General features: G+C 42.9%; 1 protein-coding gene across 2 annotated transcripts in view; it reads right to left on the reverse strand.

Annotated features, from left to right (window-relative positions):
• Positions 1–14566, reverse strand: part of rcn1 (reticulocalbin 1, EF-hand calcium binding domain) — a 28802-nt gene extending 14236 nt beyond the window's left edge. Inside the window, exons 1-5 of one of the 2 annotated variants that reach the window (XM_077023171.1) lie at positions 14089–14566; positions 13131–13324; positions 12473–12651; positions 5044–5104; positions 3029–4264 (exon numbers count right to left, since the gene is read on the reverse strand). In XM_077023171.1, the coding sequence (XP_076879286.1) occupies positions 4257–4264; positions 5044–5104; positions 12473–12651; positions 13131–13324; positions 14089–14309 (663 nt within the window). In that variant the 5' untranslated portion in view covers positions 14310–14566 and the 3' untranslated portion in view covers positions 3029–4256. Of the gene's footprint in view, positions 1–3028; positions 4265–5043; positions 5105–12472; positions 12652–13130; positions 13325–14088 lie in introns of those variants that run through there. The other variant, XM_077023170.1, reaches the window with a different exon arrangement.
• Between the last annotated feature and the right edge of the window lie 12797 nt (positions 14567–27363).

Below are 27363 nucleotides of genomic sequence, written 5' to 3' on the forward strand. Positions count from 1 at the left end.
TGGTATATTGAAAATCTGCATGTAACTGTTATGTGGAAACATAAGATCATCATGCTGAAAACATGGGACAAACATGAAAAGCTTTTTCAAATTTTCAAAAAGATGATTTTGCTGTTGAGGGCTTCATTCCCCTTTGTGAAGATTATTTCCTGTCAAGAATATTAATTGGCTGATCGCTTTAGTTTAGCAGGCACCACGATGGAGTATACTCAGTTTTTGCCTAATCTTCCACAGATTTGTTTTGATGACATACCCCCGATCATAAATAAGTTGTCAATTGCAAAACGATCGAAAGCTGAAAAGGCTTACAAACTGTTTTATGAGGTGTACCTCTTCAATTATATGGGTTAGTTAATGTGAGCTAGTTACATGACAATGACCCAATTAATGGATCGATGAGTAAATATTAGGAGCCTCACACAGTACAGGTGTTTTAGATAGGAAGGTTCATCAACAGGGAGACACATACATATATTTTATTCAGTTTAGTTATGTACAACATTTTTTGTAGTTTGTTAGGTTATCGGTGGCTAACATTCCTCTATATCATGTTTAAGCAAATCTAGCCAAATGCAGGATTGTCAATTTTCTGCTGTTAATTTGTCATCCTGTTCAGCATATTAAAGTTCTGTTTGTTAGGAGATTCAGTATTTGTCTGCTTTATCAGAGTGCCCGTTACAGCTCTATGGGCTCTCCCTGTAGCACCAGCACACCCTGCAAATGTGGCACAGGTACTCAGGTAACACTGAAGATGCATAACATTATTTAATTTTTTTTTTTACCAATGTATGTTTGGTACTCATAATTAGTGTATAGCAGGGGTACTCAACTGGCGGACAGCGGTCCGGATCCGGACCCGAACGCAGTCCTGTCCGGACCCAATCTCATTCCTGATAAACTGGATACGGACCACAAAAAAAAAACCGGAGCATTTATTTCAGGGCTATTGAAAGAACACTCCATCACGAGTGTTACATTTGCCACCCCTGCTCAACAACTTACGTTCGCCACCCCCGCCGCACCGGACCTCAGGTCACAGGTATCTGCCAAATTGGACCGCGGACAAATTTAGTTGAGTACCCCTGGTGTATAGCATTGTGATTAGTGCTGGGCGGTGTGACCAAAATTCTATATCACGGTATTTTTCAAAATTACCCCCCCCCTCCCCCCCAGTGGAGTGTTGTGTACGATAAGCCGAGGCACCGCAGCCTCCACCGCAGCCCATCTCGGCAATGCGATCGCTCTTTCTCACGCTGTACGCAGGGTTGCAACTATATACTTTCTGAGGTGTATGCAAACATACTATTGGCGCCCCCCGCACTCCACCCCCCACCAACTCGGCAAATAATTTTCTGGCATCGATTTGGCGCCCCCTCTAGTGCAGCACCCCTATGCATCGCAAACGCTGCATACCCCCTTTTTGCGCCACTGGCTGTACGCATGAGAACATTGTTAGTTTTTTTCTATACTGTATTTACGATTAAAGTGTATCTAAATCTAGGGTCACGCTTAACGACGAAAACTGCTTTACAATGGTCTTTTCAGTCTCTAACACCATCATTAAGCGGGGACTCACTGTAATATTGTTTGCACTTGAAAAAAGGAAATATATTTAATTTTATTTATTTTAACTTTTATGAAATTTTATTTTAATTTCAGTTTGTAGAGGAAGAAGTTTATTAAAAGTTTCAAAATGCATGTGTAACTCAGTTAAATAAAAGTCTGTTGTCCAGTCATACAATTTGTCGTCATTTTAGTGTTCTTAAAATCTCGTCTCGTTCTCGTAAACCCAATATCGTGTCTCGTCTCGTGAGTTGAGTGTCTCATCACACCCCTATTAATAACAAATAAGAGGTATTTAGACAAAGTTGACAGGGCTGTTTGTCAATGGTTGTATTATACAGAAAAGTCCCAAATGTCTTACCTTTAATTACATAATATTTAAACAAATAAATAATAACAGTGGTCGAATACTGGGGAGACAGTGTGATGATAAGCGAATTATTTTGAATCATTTCGGCTATGTGTGTATTTGTATAAATATGTAACTTAATTCAGCTAAAGGTGCTGGAAAATATTGAAAATGGACCTTGAAAGTGCCGTACAAGTGCTTGAATTCCACCTTGTAAAGGTGTATGAACCCTGCAAGCATAACTTAGTGCAAAACATAGCGCTGAAGAGCGAAGCCACCGCGATTGCGTCATTTTTGCCGCGCGGACCCTCGCGCCAGTATAAGCAGCAGGTAGCTCTTGTTACCACCAGCCGCCACAACAGCATTGTTCAACAGCATTTGAAGTAAATGACTGTTTGGTCCACGTCCGCACTTTAAAACACTATGTACACTGCTCCTTTTTTTGGCACAAGTTCCTTTGGGGTATCATCTTTTACTTCAATGTTTGGGAGAATTTGTGGTTCAGAACATCCCTCGTTTTCAGCAAGCTAGATTTGCGCTCTGTTGCATGTGTGCTTAGTGGCGCAGCAATAAAAAGCGTCCCTTGAGAAACCATTAATGACCGTGCTGCGTTCCGGACAAGTGAAGCCTATTTAAACCGGTGTGGCCGGTATATGAAAAATTCTTATGATAACAAAAATAAACACCAATGTTCGGTGCGAACTGATATACAGCCCAGCACTAATTGTGATTAATTAAATAATGATCTCCAGGGAATACATCCAGAAGCAACAGATGACATGGAAGTCTGGAAGGTGGATGTCCACCACCAGAAGTGTCCACACTTTATCAAGCATATCTTGAATGTATGGTGAATATTTTGTGCTAGATCTTAAATAAAAATAAAATAATTGTTAAAGACAATACAGAAAGGATTCAAGATTCAAAGCTTTATTGTCATATGTACAGTAGAAAACAAGTTTCTCTGTACAATGAAATTCTTTTTTGCTGTCTACACAGGATGTAACAAAGTACAAAGTTACAAAAAATACTACCAAAATATATTATATTATATATATATATATATATATATATATATATATATATATATATATATATATATAAAACACCCTGAAATAAACATTATTTACAATGTGCAGTTGTATGTTTACCTGTAAACAGTCATGTGCAATTTAGTGCAAATATTGTGTGCAGGAGTCTATGATTAATCAGATCAGCTGTTTAAGAGTCTGATAGCTGTTGGAAAGAAAGAAGTCTTTAATCTAGTTGTCCTGCATTTCACACTTCTGTATCGCCGACCTGAGGGTAGAAGTGTGAATAGTCCATGTTGGGGATGGGTGGGGTCTTTTATGATGGAGGCAGCTCTCCTGTGAACTCTTTGATGGTAGATGCTCTGGAGAGAGGGCTGTGCCGTCCTGGTGATTTTTGTAGCAGTTATCACTCTCTCCAGGTGTTTACGGTCCTTCGCAGTCGAACTGCCGTATCACACGGTGATGCAGTTTGTCAGAATGGACTCGATGATGCAGCGGTAGAAGTTGCTGAGTATTTTGGGTGACATGCCAAATTTCCTCAGCCTTCTCAAGAAATGCAACCGCTGCTGAGCCCTCTTTAACACCTGCGTGGTGTTTAATGTCCAAGTGAGGTAGGTCATCACTGATGTGGACCCCTAGGTATTTAAAACTGTTCACTCTCTCCACCTCAAGGTCCCAGATAAACAGTGGCTGATGAGGTGTCCTCTCCCTTCTCATGTCCACTATCATCTCCTTTGTCTTGTCGATGTTGAGTGTGAGGTTGTTGTCCACACACCAGGTAACCAGACTGTTCACTTCACTCCTGTAGGCTGCCTCCTCTCTGCCAGTGATACGACCACAGCAGTGTCGTCGGCAAACTTAAGGATGATGTTGTCAGGGTTGGAGGCGACACAGTCGTGGGTAAAAAGGGTGTAGAGTATAGGGCTGAGGACACAGCCCTGAGGTGTACCAATGTTAGTTGATATGCTGGCTGATGTTCTGTTTCCAGTCCTAACAGACTGAGGCCTGCCAGTCAGGAAGTTTAAAAGCCAGTTAGAGGGTGGGATGTAGTCCAAGAGATGACAGTTTATCTGTAAGTTTATGAGGTATGACCATGTTAAAAGCGGAGCTGTAGTCAATAAAGAGGATCCTGATGTAGGAGTCTTTATGTTCCTGGTGTTTGAGGGAGACATGAAGGGCTGCGGCGATGGCATCCGAGGTAGACCTGTTGGCCCTGTATGCGTATTGTAGGGGGTCTGTAGTGTCTGGTATGTTGTTCTGAATGTAGGACAGCACCACTCTCTCCAAGCACTTCATAATGATTGGAGTGAGCGCTACGGGCCTATAGTCATTCAGGCAGGAGGGGGGGGGGGGGGGGGGGGGGGGGGTACAATACTTACTTGAAAAACATCTATAGATGTAATACCTGAGAAACCGTCTGAAACCCAATAACTCAAAATATATGTTGTTAAGCAGTCAGTACAAAATACAGTGCATCACAAAAGTGAGTACACCCCTCACATTTCTGCAGGTATTCAAGTACATCTTTTCATGGGACAATACTGACAAAATGACAGACAATGAAAAGTAGTCTGTGTGCAGCATACATAACAGTGTAAATTTATTCTTCCCTCAAAATAACTCAATATACAGCCATTAATATTGACCACTAAACCACTGGCAACAAAAGTGAATACACATCTAACAGACTACTACTATTGAGCACTGCTCATCATTTTTCCCCTACAAAATGTCATGTGACTCAGTGTCACTAGATCTCAGGTGTGCATAGGGAACAGGTGTGTTAAATTTTGTAGTACAGCTCTCTCACTCTCTCATACTGGTGACTGAAAGTTCCAACATGGCACCTCATGGAACCTTTTGCCATTTTCGGCCAAATGTTCAATGCATCCCTAGTCATTCGGTGCATCCATAGTCATCAATAGACTAATATCACTTTTTCTAAAACAATGAATTCTACTGTATGACTGCGCACACTAGAAATACAGAATTTCAGTGCCACTAATTAATTTATTATTTAGAAAAGAAATAAAACAGAACTGCTTAATTGTCACTCAACATAAACAAGAAAAAAAAAATCAGGCCATTCTGTTTACTTACCAATGTATTCGTCCTCATCCACAAACCCATCACCATTCTTATCAATGTCCTCCAGTGTTTCCTGGAGTGGATATCAAATTAACAAATGGGTCAACATTAAGTGAAAGTATTTTTGTCAGGCAATAAACTGAAAGTGAGGACCTCTGAAGTTTGGGTTATTCTGTAAATACTGTTACACAATAATTGTCAAAGAAACTATAGCTAGTATGTTAAATTGTCCAAACAAATGACCACTCCATCCCCTTTTTTTTGGATCTGTGATGAACTGACCCATGTTCATCGCAAAAAAGTCCATTGTGCTACCAAGTCCCTGGTCTATGTGGGATCCCCCAACAAATAATAATTTCTTGCACTGGTAATATTGCAGTCATTGCCTGCATTTCAAGACTGTGATTCTCTTTTCTACCAGCAGGTGTTCATAGGTTCACTTGTCCATAAATATTTAAGTAAATAAATAATAATATTTTTTTTTTAACAAAATGAATCAAACTTTTAAAGAGTATGTAAAGAAAAAAAATTGCCCTGAAAGTGTCTTATAAATATGTATTATTTAGAAATGGAATTACCGTATTTTCTGGACCACAGAGCGCACCTCAATATAAGCCGCACCTACCAAGTTTTTTTTTATTTATGGAAAATGTTGTATAAGCCGCACCGGGCTATAAGCCACATATATCTACTGAACTGAATATAGTGAGTCCCTGCTTAACTCTGTCTTGTTAACGACGGACCGGAGTTACGACCGACTTTAAAAAAATGTTAGCAGTGGCAGCACAGTGGAGTGTTGTGTACGATAAGCTGAGGCAGTGCAGCCTCCACTGCAGCCCATCTCGCCAACGCGATCACTCTTTCTCACGCTGTATGCATGCACAAGAACATTGTTAGTTTTTTCTATACTGTATTTACAATCAAAGCATATCTAAATCTAGGGTCACGCTTAACGATGAAAACTGCTTTACGACGGACTTTTCAGTCTATCCCCATTGTTAAGCGGAGACTCACTGTACATTTAACTGAACCGATCAGTTTCTGAACGGTGCCTGTAGCATTTCATGTGCGACAGTTTTGGCTTTCAGCCAGTGTTGTGTCGAATTCCAACTCCCCTCGTTTATCCGCACATGAAGACGCTACAGATTATATTGTCAATTTGTTTCTATGCATAAATAAGAGCTTTTCTGTTTGAGAAACAGATGCCTCACAGGTCCCCAACTGGCATCTTCATTAAATAGTACCCGCAAAACACCAGTGTCAACATCTACAGTGAAGAGGCGGCTGCGGGACTTTGGGCTTCAGGGCAGAGTGGCAAAGAAAAAGCCATATCTGAGACTGGAAAAAAAAGTGTTGTGGACGGATGAATCCAAGTTTGAGGTGTTTGCATCACAAAGAAGAACGTTTGTGAGATGTAGAACAAATGAAAAGATGCTGGAACAATGCCTGACGCCATCTGTTAAGCATGGTGGAGGTAATGTGATGGTCTGGGGTTGCTTTGGTGCTGGTAAGGTGGGAGATTTGTACAGGGTAAAAGGGATTCTGAATAAGGAAGGCTATCACTCCATTTTGCAACGCCATGACATACCCAGTGGACAGCGCTTGATTGGAGCAAATTTCATCCTACAACAGGACAATGACCCTAAACACACCTCCAAATTGTGCAAGAACTATTTACAGCAGAAGCAGGCAGCTGGTATTCTATCGGTAATGGAGTGGCCAGCGCAGTCACCAGATCTGAACCCCATTGAGCTGTTGTGGGAGCAGCTTGACCGTATGGTATGCCAGAAGTGCCCATCCAACCAATCCAACTTGTGGGAGCTGCATCTAGAAGCGTGGGGTGCAATTTCTCCAGCTTACCTCAACAAATTAACAGCTAGAATGCCAAAGGTGTGCAATGCTGTAATTGCTGCAAATGGAGGATTATTTGACGAAAGCAAAGTTTGATGTAAAAACAATGTTATTTCAAATACAAATCATTATTTCTAACCTTGTCAATGTCTTGACTATTTTCTATTCATTTCACAATGTATGGTGGTGAATAAGTGTGAAATCTCATGGAAAACACAAAATTGTTTGGGTGACCCCAAACCTTTGAACGGTAGTGTATATATTGTGATGGCGGAGGAGCTGTATATAGAGAAGCCCCGCCTCCCGCGAAGCAAGGGACACTGGGAAACCTCTTTCCGCAATGTTCTGTAAATGACACCCTGTTTAAAGTAATTAAAAGATCTGAAGTTCGGTTCTTAGTTTAAGACATATTTGAGAGAAGCAGTAGAGATGTTCTAGATGGTTTGTTGTTAGCCAAGGGAGTTACCAGAAGGGTGAAACTTAATCCAGTTATTGACCTGGCAGCGAAAATGACGAGAGAGCAGGTCAGAAAGTAGTGAGCAAAAGAAATAAAAAGGGTTGTTTTCCAAACATGAGTCTCTCTACTGGCCTCTCTGTTCACCCGACGCTACAACTGGTGTCAGAATGTGGGCCTCTGGACGATCTGGAGTGTCTGCGGGAACAGATCGAGGAGGAGATCCAACACGCAAAACGGGTGGAGAGGTCCCTCGAGCTACGTCTCGGTGCAGAGGGGCACAGCGCGGCGAAGCTCGGAATGGGACGAGAGAGACGACGCCCACCGGCTACCCTCGGCGATGACGGCTCGCAGACGCTGGTCACGCCGCTGACCAGGAAACCGGCTACTGCAACGCCACAACGGCACACACTGGTCACACCGCTTAGGCTACCGGAGTATGACGGGATGTCAGACTGGACCGAATTTGATGCGCAGTTGAGGGTCGTAGCCGGATACATGGGATGGACGGATGACGAAACGGCGGCTCACCTATGCCTGTCACTTCGAGGGCCCGCCAGAAGGATTCTGGTGGAGACGCCGGCGGACGACCACAGCGACCTGGGCGCCCTACGTGGAGCGTTGAATGCCCACTTTGGCGTGCAGCCGTCGAGCACCACGGCGAAACAGAGGCTAGACACACGACGACGCAGGCGGGGTGAGAAACTATCACTCCTGGCGTCGGATGTCTCTCTTCTCGTCCGCCAAGCGTATCCGACTTTTCCGGAAGTGATACAGCGGCAGCTCATGCTGGATAAATTCGTCAGCGCTCTGGAGCCTTTCGACCTACAGACGCAGGTGCTCCTGCGCAAGCCCACCTCCTTGGACCTGGCGGTCATGGCGGCGGAGAGGATCGAGCAGGTGCTGACAAGGAACACCCCGGTTAACCGAACGTTGCCTACTGCAGTTCAAAGGTCTTCAACTCGTCTACGACCGTTTGCTTGCTGGCGCTGCGACTCGCCAGAACACAAAGCAGCGGATTGCACGGCGCAGGGGCGCAGGGATGGGTCCGGGCTCCAGGGGTACAGACAGACCCCCCCGCGCCGAGGGACGCCCTCGACGTTCTCACGCCGTCTAGGAGAGGAAGGTCAGTTTGTGACGTTTTCCTGTTGCGGGACTGTGCTAAGGGGTCTAGTCGATACGGGGTCGGCGGTCTCGGTAATTGACTTCGCTGCCCTTAAGAAGTTTAAGATAAAAGTTAGAATTCAGCGTGACGACCGACTTAATCTGTACTCTGTTACGGGACAAAGGACTACTCTAGTTGACTACGTTATACTTAGCGTGAATTTCGGGCGGGGCCCATTTGTACACAAATTCTGGCTCGGCAGCATTAGCGATGAGTGTATTCTAGGCCTAGATTTCTTGAAGTGCACAGCAGCAGTCATTGACTGCAGGGGCGGGGAAATTACATTCGGGACCCCGCTTACGCAATTGCCTAGTGGGAACACGGACGAGGGAGGTTCGGCCGTCGCTAGCTGCGTTCGCCAGTTGTGGGAGCGTTGCACGGGTAGCCTGGACGAGACCCAGCGCGACCGGGTCTGGCGACTGCTGGAGAGTTTTATAGACATTTTTGCTGTGTCGGAGCAGGATTGCTCGAGGACACAGCTGGCGTCACACGAGATCGATACTGGTAGTGCATCGCCGATTCGCTCTCGCCCTCACCGCCTCCCCTTTGCGAAGAGAGCCATTGCGGATGAACAGATTAGGAACATGGCTCGGGCAGGTATCATAGAACGGTCAAGCACCCCATGGTCATCCCCAGTGGTCCTGGCAAGGAAGAAAAACGGAGATTGGCGTTTCTGCGTAGACTATAGACGTCTTAACGCAGTAACGAAACTCGACGCCTACCCCTTGCCTAGGATCGACGAGTCGTTGGACCAACTGGCTGGCTCGAGTTGGTTCAGCTCTCTGGACCTACGCTGTGGTTATTGGCAGGTGCCGTTGTCGGAGGCGGCGAAGGAACGCTCCGCTTTTACGGTGGGAAAAGAACTGTGGCAGTTTACAGTTCTGCCGTTCGGGCTGTGCAATGCGCCGGCGACCTTCGAAAGACTCATGGAAAAGGTGTTGAGTGATGTTCCTGTGTCCATGTGCGTGGTGTACTTGGATGATGTGCTGGTTCATGCGAACACCTTTGACGCGGCTTTAGCTAACCTGAGTCTGGTGCTGGGCGCTATTAGACATGCAAACCTGAGACTGAACCCTGAAAAGTGTAATTTATTACAACGCCGCTTGAAATTTTTGGGTCACGTCGTTAGCGGCGAGGGTGTTGGCACTGACCCGGCCAAGACTGAGGCTGTTTGGGATTGGCCACGACCCGCTAACACGAAACAACTGCTAAGTTTTTTGGGATTGGCCTCCTACTATAGGCGGTTCGTCGAGGGCTTCGCGGAAATAGCAGCCCCACTCCATGAACTTGAATCCGGAAATCGAGCCGGGCCCCCAGTTCGTGAGCGTCTTGCTCCGGAGGCTACGCGACGTGCACCACGCGGCTAGAGTCTCACAGTCTGCGGCGAGCGTTAAACAGAAACGGGCGTACGACTCAGGCTGTTCGGGGGATGCGTTGCGGGAAGGCCAGAGAGTCTGGCTGTTTAACCCCAAACGCTCAAGGGGCCTCTGCCCGAAGCTACAATCGAACTGGGTAGGACCGTACGCGGTTTTGGGAAGACTGAGCGAGGTAGTGTACAGGGTTAAGATTAGCGGTAGAAAGACTGTAGTGGTACACCGTGACCGCCTGGCCCCCTACAGACCCAAGTCACCTGGGACAAATACAGTCGGCGTGACTGACTCCTCCCCCCGGCTTTCAGGATCACCTCCGGGTGTCGATGGCTGGCCATGGACGGAGGGCACTGCACCGGGCGCGGCCTGCGGGGACGGACTGATGAATGATGGACAAAGGAACACCGAAGCGATCCCGCCCCCTTGTCCCCTCGCTGTGCCCACCCCCACCACGACTGGCCTGGCTCCCCCATTGCGACCCCGGAGGTCGCGGAGACCTCCCCGTCACTTCGTCGACTTTGAACTCGACCACGACATGCACTGTCACCGGGACGGTTGACTCTGGGGGGGGGGGGGGGGGCTGTGTGACGGCGGAGGAGCTGTATATAGAGAAGCCCCGCCTCCCGCGAAGCAAGGGACACTGGGAAACCTCTTTCCGCGATGTTCTGTAAATGACACCCTGTTTAAAGTAATTAAAAGATCTGAAGTTCGGTTCTTAGTTTAAGACATATTTGAGAGAAGCAGTAGAGATGTTCTAGATGGTTTGTTGTTAGCCAAGGGAGTTACCAGAAGGGTGAAACTTAATCCAGTTATTGACCTGGCAGCGAAAATGACGAGAGAGCAGGTCAGAAAGTAGTGAGCAAAAGAAATAAAAAGGGTTGTTTTCCAAACATGAGTCTCTCTACTGGCCTCTCTGTTCACCCGACGCTACAATATATTATATATCTATATAGATAGAAATATACATCTATGAACCTGCGCGAATGATGGAGGCGTTTATACTAGCCGCGTCACATTCTTTGTAGTTTTGTCCGAAACGATATATGGTAATATAAAGAAACACCACTCAAAAAAAGGGGAATGAAGCCGAATTTTAATGTTGCTTTGTGTTTCAGGTTTGAAAAGTGTTGGCTAAAATACATTAAAATGTTGAAATTTGAAAAAGTTGAAAATTCGTTTCACAACAAATATCTATCTGACTGAACAGTTCTCTTGTATTACGTTAACAAATACGAGCCTCTTGTAATTCCAGGACGAAACATGAGAGAACGTGAAGACGTTAAGATTGAGTGTTTTGAAAATAAACCACCATTAAATAATGTGAATAAAAAGCGAATTATTTCTAATCATTACGAGTATATGTATAAATATTTAACTTAAGTTTAACATGCTGGGAAATATTGAACTGGACCTTGAAAGTAACCTACAAGTGCTTTAATTCCACCTTATAAAGGTGTATGAACCCTGCAAACACGACTTTCATTGCGCTGAGGCGCGGCGCGCGCGAAGTTACAAAATTCGAGAGGTACACAACCTCGCGAACCAACAGCGCGTGAGGCCCTCGCGCACGGGCAGAGCCACAGCCATTACGTCATTTTCGCCGCGCAGACCCTCGCGCCGCGTCAAGTATAAAAGAGTTTTTTCATCAGCATAAAAAAATCTCAGACAGAGAACACGATCCTCCAATCGAAATCGCTCCTCAACGCTCTGCTCAGCGGAGGCGTTTATACTTGGCGATCGATCGCGATATAATACTTAATTTGTGTCCATTTACACCCCCCCCCCCTTCCCGCTCAACAATTTAAACTCGCTGCTTCTTCTAATTCTTCTAGTGGTGACAGGTCACTACATGATGCTGCTGGGGGAAAATGTTTCCTCACTCGCTCCTCTAAAACACCCCAAAGTGGCTCAATAATATTTAGATCTGGTGACTGTGCAGGCCATGGGAGATGTTCAACTTCACTTTCTAGTTCATCAAACCAACCTTTCACCAGTCTTGCTGTGTGTATTGGTGCATTGTCATCCTGATACATGGCACCGCCTTCAGGATACAATGTTTGAACCACTGGATGCACATGCATTGCAATATTTTGAGCAAAATGTTAAAATGAAAGGTGTTTCAGGTGAATTGTACAACCCCTGTATATGCCATTAGTGTGATACCAACAAGCCCTTAACCTCACTACTAAAGAACTGGAGCAGTTCATGGGTACAGCAGTGCTTTGTGCATTGCAAAAAAATAGAAACATTGATTCAATCTGTACCCCACAGGAACACAAACACACATTGCAGCTAATTTCTAACCCATTGATTGATAAACCATTTGTGGAATTTGTGAAATAAAACTTCTAATGTGATTAATGCTTGTTTGTACCTCATTGCACTTTGCACTATGAAAATTACAGAAAACCTTGGCGTTTTAGTACCCTCACAGAATCTTGCTGCCATGAGGCAACAAACCAAAATCTGATGGTAGGAGGGTGGGGGGCAAATTTTATGATATTATAAGGGACCCCTAATCTAGCAAATACTAGGATGAAAAAAATGTTCCTCCTAAAATAAAAAATTCATGCCATAGAGGGTTAGAAGCTGCAAACTTACCAGGACAACAATTTCTTTCATGTGATCAAATTCCTCTGGGTGGAGGAAAGCAGTGAACTCCTCCCGATCAGCTGCCAAGTCTCCATCTAGATCTGCTGCCTTGAATCTACGCTCATCCCGTGGAAGCATCTTCTTAAAGCTGAACTGGTCTGTAGCATCCTCAAACTCCTCTGGATTAGCTGCAAAACCACTGAACACCATTACCATGGGCAACCAGCAGACGACAAATCATTTTTAAAAATGTAGAAATTTCTTATTTACTGGCCACACTCAGTAAGTAAAAACTCACAACTCAACTCTACAAGGCTGAAGTTATAATAAAAAAGTATCCTCATCCTGAAAAATATATACAAATCTATTATTTCATAAAGTTAAATTATGTTTCTCTACTATTATGTTACCAGTAGTTATGTTACAAGAATCCACACCAACATCAGACTACACCACGTAAGCTAGTCAACATAGTGAGCTGCAGCAGAATTACAATTTAACATTATTACTATTATATGAATACATTTACAAGTTACTATGTAGCAGCCTGCAAGGTTGACACACACCTGCAGCTTTATATCTGGTTCCTTTTCACAGGCGTGAGACTATGCAAATGATTCCCAGTAACACATCTGCTTAAGCACAATGCTTTGTGAGTAAAACTAACCAAGATAGTATCCATAGGTTGCTTTCTTGTATTCTTCCCATGAGATTTTGTTGTCTTTGTTGAGATCATAGTCAGACCAGACCTTTGCCATATTCTCATAGACGTAGCGCTTCTGGACCCTCTTGATCCAAGTCTTGAGCTCATTAGTAGTAATGTATCCATCACTGTCACTGTCAATGCGACCAACTATTTTCCTACACAAAAAGATACACCACACAAATATATAAATTAGGCTTCAATTTGCTAGATACAAAATTGAGAAAAAAACAGATCTGAGAAATTAACTTTGTATCGCTTACTGTGGTGGAGAAAATATTAAAAATATTACTGTGGTCGCTTACTGTGGTGGAGAAAATATTAAAACCTAACCATAAATATATATATTTTAAGTGCTTTGATCTTAGTCATTGTATTATTTTGTTAACTTAGATTACACGTAGAGGATTACAATTTTCATTTAGATAAGTTATTTTTATCCCCGATGCCACGTTGTAATGTTTGGGAGACCTCCCTTTAAATCATCAGGAACATGAATTCTTTGGGGAAAGCGCCAGGCTCATAGCATACGCCCACTTCATCCAAAATTCAGTAAACCAAAATTCAGATAATGCCGACGTTCAAGATACTGAGCGAATAATTACCTCCTCAGCACTAAGCCTATGTATAGTTAAACCTGAAATTAGGAAATAAGAATACATAAACATACATCATATAATGTGTTTTTATACCATCACAAAACCACAGGTGATGCTATATTGGTAATGTTCGAATTTTGTTCCTGAAAATCAAACATTATGCCAGCTTTCATTTTCATTTCAACACTGCAGTAGAAACATCGTCAATTATGTATAGGCAGTCACATTTAACAAGAAATATCGCTGACTCCCTTAAACGAGAACACTAAATTGACGTTCGACTCAGTTAAAGATAGGGGAGTTAAAGTTTCGCAATACCGTACCCTAATCTGTCTTTACTTTCCTCTGGACTCAGCTGGTCAAATGTTTTGGCTTCCTCTTTTCCCAAAAAGGCCTCGTGATCGTACTGATAACTTTTGTTGTCTTCGTGATTTTGTCTGCTCAATTCAGAATCATGATGGATTCTCTCTTTCCTTAGTGTAGGTTTCCCATACGCCAACCAAGAAGACATGGATAAAAACCACAACATACACAACACGTCCATTCCTTTGAACAAGATGTAGTTAAACGCTGTATCAGCTAAGCAGCAACTATTAGGTTGTTACTGTAGCTTGTTTAAAATATATAATATCTAAAACTTTCTAGTATAATATCTAAAACGTTGTAAAACTGCGTAGACAGTGTCTTCAGAGGTCTGATTCTTAACAAAGCAAATTAAGTAAACGCATGTGAGCACAAGCTCCTCTATATACAACCGAGAGCTTATTTCAAACATGCCCGGTTGACTGCTACGTAGTGCAACCTAACCCAACTCTTACTGTTTCAGACATAGCCATTCATGTCAGAGGAAACACAGGATACGTCACTTGAAGTGTTGTTAGGGTCTCTGCTATTGGCCAGTGAACTGTTCGTAATTTCACAGGACCGTGGCCGCCACGTTGCAAAATGATACGCAATAAATATCGTTTGGGTCAGAAAAGATAAAAGGCACTGTATCGAGAACAGAAGGAGCATAAAGGATCCAATTATGACGATCATAGCAACATGGACACAAGTGACAGCGAGGAAGAAGTCACTGTGGAAACAGTGGTGGTGCAGCTCCAGCAAGAAAGACCTGCCAGTGTAGCTTATGTCTGACCAGGCAGCAAGAAAAGCCATCCGCAGTGCTTAGACTCTGAAGAATTGCCAATGCAACTGGAGTAATATTCCATCGCTATTGTACTGAACCACAGTACTTTTAATGATTGTCAGTGTAAATTTGTGTTTCAGAAATCAGAAGTGGAATGTAATGAGAAGTGCCAAGGGTCCAGTTACTGCATTAAAATTTAAGTTCAGTGGAAGTACAGCCTTCAGCAAATTATCAGACTGTTGACCACAAAGTGAACATGTATGCAGAGAAAGTAATCTGTCAAAACTATGCACTGGTGTGTGCATACCGCTTCGATTCATATAAATCACTGACATAAGGGCATTATTTTAAAAGCAGTAGTATATCTGTAAAGGGTGGGGATCACTTTCGGTCTCTGCGTGATTTTGATCTGTGCGTACTTTCTGATTGCTGTGACTTGTGTTGTTGATTGTGTACTGCTTGTAAAGCGTCCTTGAGTTTTTTTGAAAGACGCTATATAAATTAAATTTATTATTATTATTATAGATAGATAGATAGATAGATAGATAGATAGATAGATAGATAGATAGATAGATAGATAGATAGATAGATAGATAGATCTTTATTGATCCCTTTGGGAGGTTTCCCTCAGGGAAATTAAGATTCCAGCAGCATCATTACAGTAGGAGAAAACAGAATGGATATATACAGATTAAGGAAATTAAAAAGCTAATACTAATAAATATAGCCGCATGTGGCAATTGGCGGATTCACACACGAATAAGCATTTTGGCCTCAAAAGGCAAGAAGAAGCCCAAAAGGTGCTTTAGACAAAAATGTGAAAATAAGCAGTTTCAGTGGAAAAAAAAATGCATAAATAAATCAATGTGCAAAAAGACATTCAATTCAACTGAGGCACTAAAGGCCCAAAAGGATCAAAATAAATTGTATTGGAAAAATGATTCACATCATAGAACTAAATCACATGCTGAGATTAGTTTAGTGTGTGTTTGTGTGGTGTTTCATATAAGCAATACTTTTCATTCAGTTCCAGTATTTGGCCAGTAGATAGAGCCCAAGTACTACCATACTGATATTATAGTGACAAAAAGACATTTTAGTGAAATTAAAAATGTTATTATGCAAATTAGCAAAAACTAAGTGGGCGGAGCTTAATGGTTGTATATTAATTGTCCTATTGAATTTAGCCAAGGAATGCATAGGATCTGCCATCATTGGACCACATTCCTAGGACTAGTTCGAAAAGTGCTATTTTCAAACAATTGATGAATGTGACAAAACTATGCATTTTTTAAAAGGACTTGTAATTGCAAAGTTGTCAGGTATACTACAAGGAATCAAAACTCAAGGTGCATGTTCCTAAGCGAAAATTTGGAGGAGTTATGCATGATTTTCACAAATGTTTTGAAACGGCTACACTGTGAAGGTAATGTGGCCTGTGCCCTTGCCATACTCCAAAAGCAGATCTTGGAGATTGAGGGACCATGTTGGATTTGTCAAGCTCTTTCTTGGAGATGGAGCACAATGCCATTAACGATTCACATGATAACATCTCTGACATTACAGAACACATGAAACAAACAGTTTCTACCCCACCGATAGTAGGAGGGCTGTGTAAATTTTGGGAAAACATAGTCGCAAACTGGAGGACCTGGCTGATGACTGTGTGCACCCCTGTACTTATAGTGATATAACTGATATTATTCTGTGTACCATGTCTCCTGTCTCTTCTGAAGAATTGTGTCTTGCAGGTTGTAGGTGCAGCGCTTAAACCTAAGGACCTCACGATGATGACAGATGTCAAGGATGCCAATCTGCCAAAGTTTTCTGATATTGATTCATTTAAATTCTCTGATGTTGTTTCAGTTAACTAATCCTTCAAACAATGATGTAATGTGGATGACCATTCATAGACTTCCTGTAAGTGATACTATGATCAAAAGGCCGCAAGGGAATGATCAGTAGTTGATGTAATTCGTCCATAAAGGACAAAAAGGAGAAATATGGTGGAAAATATAACATTTTCCTTGATGCTATGCTTTCTTTAGTATATGTTAATCACAATAGTCACACAGGGCTCTCAAGTCTCACGCATTGAGCGTGTGACACATGCATTTGACCGTCTTCACACGCTCACACGCCACACTTCCGATTTCACACGGCGAGAAAAAAAAATCTAGTTTATTTACCTCCGATCCATATCTATGTCGCCCTCCACTGGCGATCGATCACGATATACAAACCCCCACCCCGCTCAACAACTTACGTTCGCCACCCCCCCCCCCCACCCCCGCTCAACAACTCACGTTCGCCAACATCCCCCACCCCCCCCACCCCCCCGCTCAACAATTAACATTCGCCACCTCCCGTCAACAACTCTCACACTCTGACATGAATCCAAAACTTGAGAGCCCTGGTCACATACTAAATGTATGCGCTAGTGCTCTTTATGTATGGTAATCATGTAAGTAGGGCATTGAAGCCATTCAGTGTCTGGTATGGCTCAGTAGGCTTTAGAATTGTACTGTCTTTCCTCTGGACATCATCGGCCCATTCCCGGGACTTGATGTTCCTAGACTGACCTCACTCTTATCCATACTGGAGGCGCCAGATGGTCTCTTAGTTTTTAACGTGAAAGTGGCCACGTCGGCTCTCAGACCATTGTGAGACCGCCAAGCGTGGATGGGGCGTGAGAGGGGAGAGGCCAATATACATTTGTCCAATCCAGAGGTGTCAATTCCAGGTTCAAAAAGTAAAAGTCCTCACCGGGAATTTGCTCAGGCTTCCTGGATTGTGATTCCACTAATTTTACCTGGATTGCACTAATTAGAATTTCTAGCAAGCTTGAGCAAAATCCTGGTGAGGACTTTTACTTTCTGAACCTGGAATTGACACCTCTGGTCCAATCATGTGTGAATTATGCCAATTATGCCAAGTTTATACAATCTATGTGAAATCATAGAAGGTGGGAGGGGGGGTTCCATTTTCATACAAGAGGAGGCTTTATGTAAGCCCTTTATGTAAGCCCTTGCTTTGGGAGTGCCCGAGCCTGCCAGGGGAGGTCCACCCGCTAGAATACTGGCAAGAGGTACTCGGGGTGAGCCAGGGCATGGATCAGTTACCAGCTAAAGACTTTGAATTGCTCTGGCTCACCCTCAACAGCGTGAAGGCCACACTGTGGACCTTCCACAACCTGCTGGTGGGGAAGCACGTCACAGTGCCCCTCCACGCACTGAAAAAGCTGGTAACTGGAACAACGCTGCAGGTGGTGCCGGGCGGTGCCATTCGGAGGGGTGGGAGGATTGATGGCCATCACAGCACCCCCTCCACCTGCCCCTCCCTGGCCTTGCTCGAGATTCTGGGGCCTTTGGTTCTACACTGGGGGGTTACCTTGGTGTGGTGGGTTTTGTGGATATTCATGTGGTCATTAATAAACTAGCATTATTTCATTGTTAAACGAAACCCTGTACAGGCTAGTTTAAATCAATTTCACTCGTATCTCTAATATTGCTGTCATTGCCTACATTTCAAGACTGATTCTCTTTTCTGCCAGCGGGTGTTGCAAAGATTTGTATGTCATTTAATATTTTGTATAATTAAATAAAGATCAATAGTTTTCAAAACAAAATTAATCAAAGTTTAAACTGTGTATTAAGAAAAAAACTGAATTTGCCCCCGAAGCGTTTCACTTTCCAAAGTCTTAAAATATATACTTTATGGTAACCTACATATGTCAATATCTCAAAGGAAATATCTTACGGGTATGATCCGTCTTTACCAGGGCTAGCTGTTAGCTAACACTTATTATGTAAATGCATTACATTATGTATGGATGTTTATGTTGGTTTAAAAGACGACACACGTTTTAAATGAACTTCAAACTTCAAATGCACCTTGCAAACAATCACTACAATTGCACTAGTGTTCCCTCCAAAAAACGTAGGGGAGAGTGGGGTGAGTTGTGCCAGTTTTTACTTAAAGTGACTTTAAAGTGAGACTATGACAGTAATGCTTCTAACTAAAATATGTACATATATTTCAGGATGTGGGGCATCCCTGGAATCAGTCACTTTGGATGTGAAATATAGTATTTACAAAATACAGCTTTTTGAAAAAAAGTGGTCTCGTGGCACAACTTGCCCCCAGTGCGGGGTAAGTTGTGCCATTGGAGAGAATACATTGGGGTAAATTGTGCCATTGATTACTGAAGTAAAATAATATATTTTGATCTCAAGAACTGGAATACTATATAAAAGCTAGACAAATTCAATACAAAATTACTAATTTAAGTTTTATTTAAAGTTACTTTACAACATCAAAGGCTAATTTTCTACAAGCCTATTGTGCCACATGAGCACACAAAAGATAAATTTTCTTAAACAAGGCCTAACACTTCAGAACAAAGTTCAGTTCAAAATGAAACAAAAACAGTAGCAAATATTACGTTTTTTTTAGCATAATTAGCATATATCTTAATTTTTCCCTTATTGATCCATTGCAGTTTACATTTGCATAAGTTGAAGCTATACGCTTTAAATAAGTCCAGTTCTTTTATATCCTATTTCTTTTCCATCTATCTTTTTCTTCTCCATGTTTTACTTTAATGACATCCTGCATATGCTCATCTCCCTCGCCACCTGACCAATAGACTTCCCTTCTCCACCTCTTCACTACTCTGTCCATGTCCTCTAGAGGAGTGGAAGCCCTGCATGTCTTCCTCTTATAACTCCGTGGCATGATGGTCTATTTCTATTTTGGGTCTAAAATTAAGAATGTCACATAGTTTAAGTGATTAAATATAAGAATACAATGTACAACTACAAAAAAAACAATATGTTTAAAATATTTATAAGTGGGTGTGAGTTGTGCCACTGGCACAACTTACCCCAGGCCCTATGGCACAAATCACCCCAACCCCACCATTTGGGGAAAAATGCATCATCCAGTAGTTTTGGGCTAACATCATGCTAGCTGCATAGACTCATAGTGTAGCTTACCAAAGTACTAAAACATGTGTAAAATGTTTTCATACTTCTCTATAACTGTTTGGACACAACAATCAAAAATCCTTGATCATAGGAATTTTACTTTGAAAGGCAAAAAACTGTTTTTTGAGCTTAAAAGTGCTTTCCTCTCATGCAATGAGGCTCTCTTCTTTGCAGGATGAGTAAAATGAATGTTTTTTCAAAAATTAATGGTCACATAACCAATTTCTTCTCTGGTTCCCTAGAAACAGGGGGTGGCACAACTTCCCCCCTGGCACAAATCACCCCACTCTCCCCTATATACTCGACTACCCCCAGTGGCACACATGCGCATTCACAGTTAACAAACTCCCCTTTTTCTTAAAAAAAAAAAAAAAAACTCAAGTATAATACTGTTCAACAAACAAAAAATACTGCCTTCATGTTTTGAGTCCATTAAATTGTTGTCTTGTACTCTTATTCCTTGAGGTGCCATATACCTTCGCTGAAGGCCTTTAGGAGGAGGAGAGCTGACGTTCCTTTCTTTGTCAAGCAGTCAGCAAGCTGGTCTTTGGTAGCTGACCACATGATGTGTCAAATGACTCCAGACTGGATGAGCTCCTTGACATTGCTAATTTCGAGCCATAGTCTCTACTCTGTGACTGGTTTAGTTGACTTTACAGCATCCAGAAGTGAGTGATTGTCAGGTATACATATTATAGGTAGGCCTCTGTTCTTGCAGTCACCTACAGTAAGTTCTGAGTAGAGTGTAGCCAGAAATATTGCATTATCAATGGCATCTGCAAGAGCCAGTGTCTCCCCTGCAAGAGTACTTCTCACCACTCTTCGTATTCTTTTTGACTGCCAACATATAGGTGAGAATCTTCCATTCTGTGATGGCCCACTAAGGCCCACACGAGTAACAGCATATGGGTTGTGTGTGTGGGTTGGTAGTCTTGGGGAGTTTATGGGGTTTTAAATGTTTAAATGTAGCTCAATGAGCTTATAGGTATAAAGACACCAGTGAAATGAAACCATACACTTGTAAGATGTAGGTAGCTCTTTTGTAGCTCTCTTTATAATGTGTAACACTGTTCATACCTTGTGCCAATGGTTTAGCAATTTTAAAACATGTACTTTTCTATGCTAGGAGGGCACACCAGCAAGAAGAGTCAGACCATAGGTAGGGACAGTGGTGGCATTTTGTTGAGCTTGCCCGGATCTGTTTTCCTGCCTTCTGTGTTTGTTCCCCGGGGGCCATGTCTACAGCGTGGGTCAGTGGGGGTGCCTAAGAAGGAGTGCGGGTTTACTGAGCATGTCTTTATAAACCCGCTTGGAATTCTGGGAAATGTGGGCTAGACTATCTGGAACCTTTCTAGGGGGTAAACCAGAAGTATTCAGCGAGTTGTGTGAAATATACGTAACTTTCTTGTCTTTATGCCTAACATGGAAGTATTATGTTGGGTGTTTGGAATGGGATGTGAGATGGGAAATGGCTTTATTGAGCCATAAGTGTTAGTCTTTGTTGAGGGGGAATGTATCTGGTGAATTGTGTATGGTCTCACCCATGCTGTTAAAAGTGGCCATGTTGCCATGTGTCAGAGGGTCTGTTTGTTTCTTGTCTGGCCAGAATGTATGTGTCTCGGTAAGGAGTAATAAACATTTAAATTGACTCTCCTTGCTGTGCTCCTTTGCCTTCGGTCACACCCTGACAATTTGGTGGCAGCAGTGGGATGTGTCCAGGATGGAGGCACAGTAGGTTGGGGGGTTGAGGCAGCATGGCGCCAAAAAAGCCATGGGCAGAGCAGCCAGTGGAGTCCAGGATGCTTCAAGAGACTGAGGCACCCTTTGGGGGTGGAGTTGTTGAACAGCGGCTGCAGGATGAGGAGGAGACAGGCGATCTCAGACAAATGATCTGCAAGTTCACATTCTCTCCCATGAGCATGATTAGATGACCACCCTGAGTGCCACCATCAGGAAGGTTGCCCATTGACGAATCACTGAACATGACAAGCTGTAAGGAACTGTCTTTGCCTAGGTGCTGGAATTTCAAGGTCACTTCATCAGATTTAAGTTTCTTGACCAGTTTGTTTACAGAGTGCAGAGTTTGAACAGTAGCAGCTTTCATACTAGATGCTAAGATGGATACATCACACATTGCATCTGGCCTTGTTTGTCTTGCTACCCTCAATATTTGGCCAATTTTTGATCTAAGCATGTCAATTTCTTAATTCGTTAAAGGAGCATCTCGCTCAGTAGCTCTAGCCGGGTTTATTGGAATGGGCTGGAGGTTCTTGATGTACATGCTCTGCTTTACCTGTACTGTGTCATTCAGAGAAGAGAACTCCATTCCAATTTAGCTGAAGGTGTTGTGCTCTTCCCGTCCAACTTGGAAAGCTGCCTTTAACTGTGGTATGATTTTTGTGGCAAACCTTTCAGAACCTCCCCAGATAAAATCATCCACATGACAGCTGAGTACTCCCATGACATTGGAGGAGTCATCTAGCCAGTAGAAGACTGCTGGATCAACTTGTGAGATGACTGCTCCCAACTGATGCATTGTGTCCTTCACTTTATTATACAAATAAAGAGAGGCATCTGCTAGTCCATAGACACACTTCCTCAGTCTCCACAGAACGCATTGGGCCCGAGCCTCTTGTGGTGGGCGAATGTAGATGTTTCGAGTCAATTCTTTGCCTTGCAAAAAAGCTACTTTAATATCCATATAATTTAATTGCCATTTCTTTTGACATATGACAGCCATGATCATTCTTAGTGACTCTGAGGCACATGTTGGAGAATCTTTCGGGAGTTCTTGAATATGTGTTTCCTCAAAACCTCTGGCGACTAGTCTAGCTTTAGGTGCAACACCATCAGTGGTTTCCTTCAATGTACACACCCACCTTGTGGAGATGCATTTCTGTCCTTCGTCTTCCACTTCCTCAAAGACATCATTCTTCTTCCAGTTGCATAACTCTGCTTGTTTTGCAGCATCAAAGATATTGTCATCGACCATCAGAGTGTCCTCTGTCCTGCTTTCCTCACATAAGACAGTGTGCTCTGCTGGTACTGTTTGAACATTGTCCATTTCACCCAGATTTACTGAGCCTGTGGAACCAGCAAGGTCCCCAGATCCGCTGAACTGTAGATTGTACCAGTTTCTGTTTTTACCAGTGGCCTTCCCTGCACGACCTAGAATCGTTCCTGTTAATGTTTGTCCACTTTCTCTATCTGTGTATGTCACTGTTTGTCCAGCTTTTAGTCGCAAATCTCCATGTTTTGTGAGTGTTTCAGTTTGTATTGTGTCAGCATTCGATCCGTGTTCAAGTGGAGTGGCTACAGCATGATTTTCTGAATCATGCGAGTCATGTGTATTTGTTTCTTCCTCACTGTCAGTATCATCATCGTCATAATCAAGTCCAGAATCCAGCAATGTTTGTTTGTCAGTCACCTCTTGCTGAATGTCCATATCTTCTACCACTGTTTGTTGGGCATCAATCTTTCACAGTCTGCTGTGATGCATACGAACATAGGTGCAGCCGTGCCTTACAAAGACTACTACACCATCTTGTCCGATAACCACCCCTGGACCTTTCCACTGTGGGCAGTCAGCTCGTTTGTAGTATACTTTGTCCCCAGTTTCGTATCGATCATCACTGGCTCGCAGTTGTTTGCGAAGGGCTCTTTTGATCCTTTCAGAGCATTCTGCTTCTGTAAATGCTCGGCGTGCTGCATGCAAAGTTGTAATATGCTGAGCCATCCAGATATTCATCGTAATGCTTTCAAGTGTGGGTGGCTTATCAGTTAGAACTGACGGCATGTTGGGATTTTGTCCAAACACCAATTGGTATGGACTGTAGCCATGCACATTGTGCAATGAGTTCTTTGCCATCAAGGCCCAATCGAGAGCCACTGACCAGCTGCATTCATTTTCTTTTTTTACTTTTAACAGGATGTCGGTCAGGGTGAGGTTATGCCTTTCCAAAAGGCCATTGCTCCATGGGCTATAAGCTGCTGTGTTTTTTAGTTCAATGTTGAATTTCTCAGCCATATCCCTCATTTCATCATTGTTAAATTTCCCACCGTTGTCACTAAACAGTCTATGTGGGGGTCCGTGCACACTTATCCAGCAGTGGATGAGATGCTTCATGATATCTTTGGGCTTCTTGGTTGTCACAATACTCCCTGCACTGAAACGGGTGAAGTGATCAATGACATGGAGATACCATACCCCTGGTTCCAACTCATGCAAGTCCATAGCCACTGTCTCATTATAGGTTGAGGCCAAGGGTAAGCCCACAGCAGGCTTTGGCTTTGGCCTGCCGCATCGTATGCATGTTTCACATTTGCTTACAATGTCGTTGAGAATCGCAAGACAGTCATCATCATGGTTGCCTGCGCAGTCCGGCAATTTATTTAGTTTTTCCACAGAGGCATGCCCAAATTGTTTGTGTAGTTTTAACAGAACCTTCTGTTTTTCTTGTTCTGTCATATTTTCAGTTACAGTGAGAACTTCATCATTTTGGATGACATTCTCTGCTGAATTATCATTTGCTTTTATGTTAACACAGTAGTGAACTGAGGAGGTCAGCTCAAGTTTCACTGGCTGCTTGAACATTATGGCTTTATCATTCTCAATGTCCTGGACTGCATCTGCTCTTTTCAGTGATGTTTTGCTCAAAAGCAAGGGAATGTCGACTGGCACAACTTCTGTTTCTATATGGCATTTAGTCTGACCTATCACAGCTGGAATTGTCACACGTTTTGTGGAATTAACAAGTCTACCATCTCCAAATTTGAATGCTTTGGCACTGGTTTGGGTCTCGAGCTCGCTCTGCTTCAGTCCATTAACATAGTTGTCAAGCCATTTTTCTCCACAAACTGTTTTGGTGCAGGCAGTGTCAATGACAGCTGATCCTAAAGCCTCCACCATGAATATCTCTATTTCAGACAATGTTTCCTTTGACAGCAAAGTTATGTGACACTCATCAGTATCTTCTGTGTGGCTCTCAACATTTTCTGTTAATTTTGCCTGTTCGTTTTTGTGAGGACAGTGCTTTGCCCAGTGGTACTCTGACAGATAGCACAACGCGATCTTCTTCTATATTTGTCTAATGGGTTTGACCCAGGTGACACAGGAAATTGACTTAGAGAACTTGACTTGCCCCTTTTTTCATTAAATCTTGTGAAGTACACACAGTCGGCATCACTTGATGCCCTAGCATCATTTGGCGGTGAATTATTGCCAAATATCCTTTTCAAGGCTGATTTCATGCTACTGAATGTTACGCTGGAGCAAGCGGTAAGCGCCAATTGTTTGTCTTTAACTGCAAGTCCAGCAGTATCAAGTAATCAACTTACTCATTTTGTTGTACACCCGTTCGAATTCAACAATGTAATCCATCATGGTAACATTGCTCTCCCTTTTGATGTTGTCGAACTCCGTGTAAGCATCGTACTGACTGTCTTTTTCCTCTTTCGAATACACAGTGTCCAATTTCTGCAAAAGCGTTGTTAATCCATTATCTTTCTTCAAATCATCCGCGGATATTTCCAGTGCTGTAGTCCTCGCTCTTCCAGTTAGAGACAGGGCTACCACTAGCGCCTGTTTCCTCTGGTCCAACTCGGTAACTAGCTTCCAGATCTTAATTTCATTCTTCCAACTTTCATAATCCGACTTGTTTTCATCAAACGGAGGCGGCACTTTGTAGCTGTGTGCAGCCATCCTCTGCTACCAATGTTGGTTTAGAAGACGACACACGTTTTAAATGAACTTCAAACTTTACTTCGTCAAATGCACCTTGCAAACAATCACTACAGTTGCACTAGTGCTCCCTCCAAAAAACTTATCTACTCCCAAATACCCGACTACCCCCAGCAGCGCACATGCGCATTCACAGTTAACAGTTTATGTATTAACACAATGGCATTACAAATGAATGAATTTGAATGCAATGAGAGCTATAAATTAGTCCACATATATGACTACTGCTCACTGCGTAGTCGGGTTAGCTACAGTTTGAGTGAAAACTTGGCTTGGGTGATCAAACAGAAATGCAGTTTGCTTGAAAACCTTGCAGGAGGAAACGTCCTGGTTTTTAAATTACCTTCATTGGACCATTTAAAATTTTAATTTACAGGCACTAAGGCCACGCGGCGCTGCGTGTGACATAATCCCTGAGCCGCGTCAAGGCTGGATTATTTATTATGGATTATACTTTCGCGAGTGACCGTAGCGCGCGACTCCGCACACCTCACGCGAACCTGCGGCAGTGGCGTTTATACTTGCTGCGTCACATTCTTTGCAGTGTTCTCTGAAACGATATGTGGTAGTATAAAGAAACACCCTTCAAAAACAGGGGAAGGAACTTTTACCTGATGAAAATTAATGTTGCATTGTGCTCCAGGTTTGAAAAGTGCTGGAATTTAGGCTAAAGTGAGGGCAGCCCTGTTCTTAATCAGAATGTAGACAGCGTGACTGTCAGTACGCAACATCAGTACGCAACATGCAACCCCCCCCCCCCCCCAAGTTGCGACTGTCAGTACGGAACATGCAATCCCCCCAATTTTATTTGTTGATAGTGGATAGTTGCCGACCCCTGACTTAATCTCTTGACATTTTGTCTGGTCCATCTCATTTCTCTTTTCTCAGTTTCTTTATGCAGTTCCTGTGTTCCACATTTTTGAAAATTTTATGTGTTGCTTATACTGCTCCAGGGGTGGAAAGTAATCAATTACATTTACTCACGTTACTGTAATTGAGTACTTTTTATGAGTAATTTGTAATTTTCTGAGTAGTTTTTGAAATATGTAATTTTTACTTTTACTCGAGTAAATTTTGACCTAAATAGTTTTACTTCGTTACATTTGAACCTACTCATGTTACTGAGTTAAAAATATTGATGGTGAAAAATCAAATGCGGGCAGAAATTTAAACTTCTGAGTCCCGGAACTGAAAGTCAATTGCGTTGTCAGGGCTAGCTCGGCTGCCGCTCCTCCTAACAACACTAGAGGCACCTGAGTCAGTCCTAGACTTTAGCTGTCTCTATGGCTTCTTAACGAAGCTTAGTGAAACGGATCACTGCTGAATTGTTTTGGCGCCTTCACGTCCTCAGCCCTTTTTCTGTGATTTCTGGTTGTGATTCTTGTGTTTAGGTGTCTCGCCACCTTATGCTCTCTCTTATCTCTCTTGCTTTTCTACTACTTAATCGAGTAACTATCTCCTGCGCTGCTTACTAGCCTACCTTAAGTTTTACCCCTGCTTTATCTCTTCCTATCCATTCTTCGTTTATTTTGGGAAGGGTTTTTTTTTGTCGCAGAATTCTGCCTGCTGCCAGTTACTTCCCCTGGCGTTCCTAAGTTTCTTATTCTCGCGTAGAGTTTTCCCCTTGTCTTTTCTGTTGCATTTTTCTCCCATATGTTTTGCGGTCGAGTTTATTTTCTATGTGTTGAGATTATTCCACGTCTCGTGTGATTGGATTTGATGCTTATGTGTGTGTGTGTGT

The sequence above is a fragment of the Brachyhypopomus gauderio genome, chromosome 12 (assembly GCF_052324685.1).
Source record: "Brachyhypopomus gauderio isolate BG-103 chromosome 12, BGAUD_0.2, whole genome shotgun sequence".
Taxonomy (NCBI): Eukaryota; Metazoa; Chordata; class Actinopteri; order Gymnotiformes; family Hypopomidae; genus Brachyhypopomus; species Brachyhypopomus gauderio.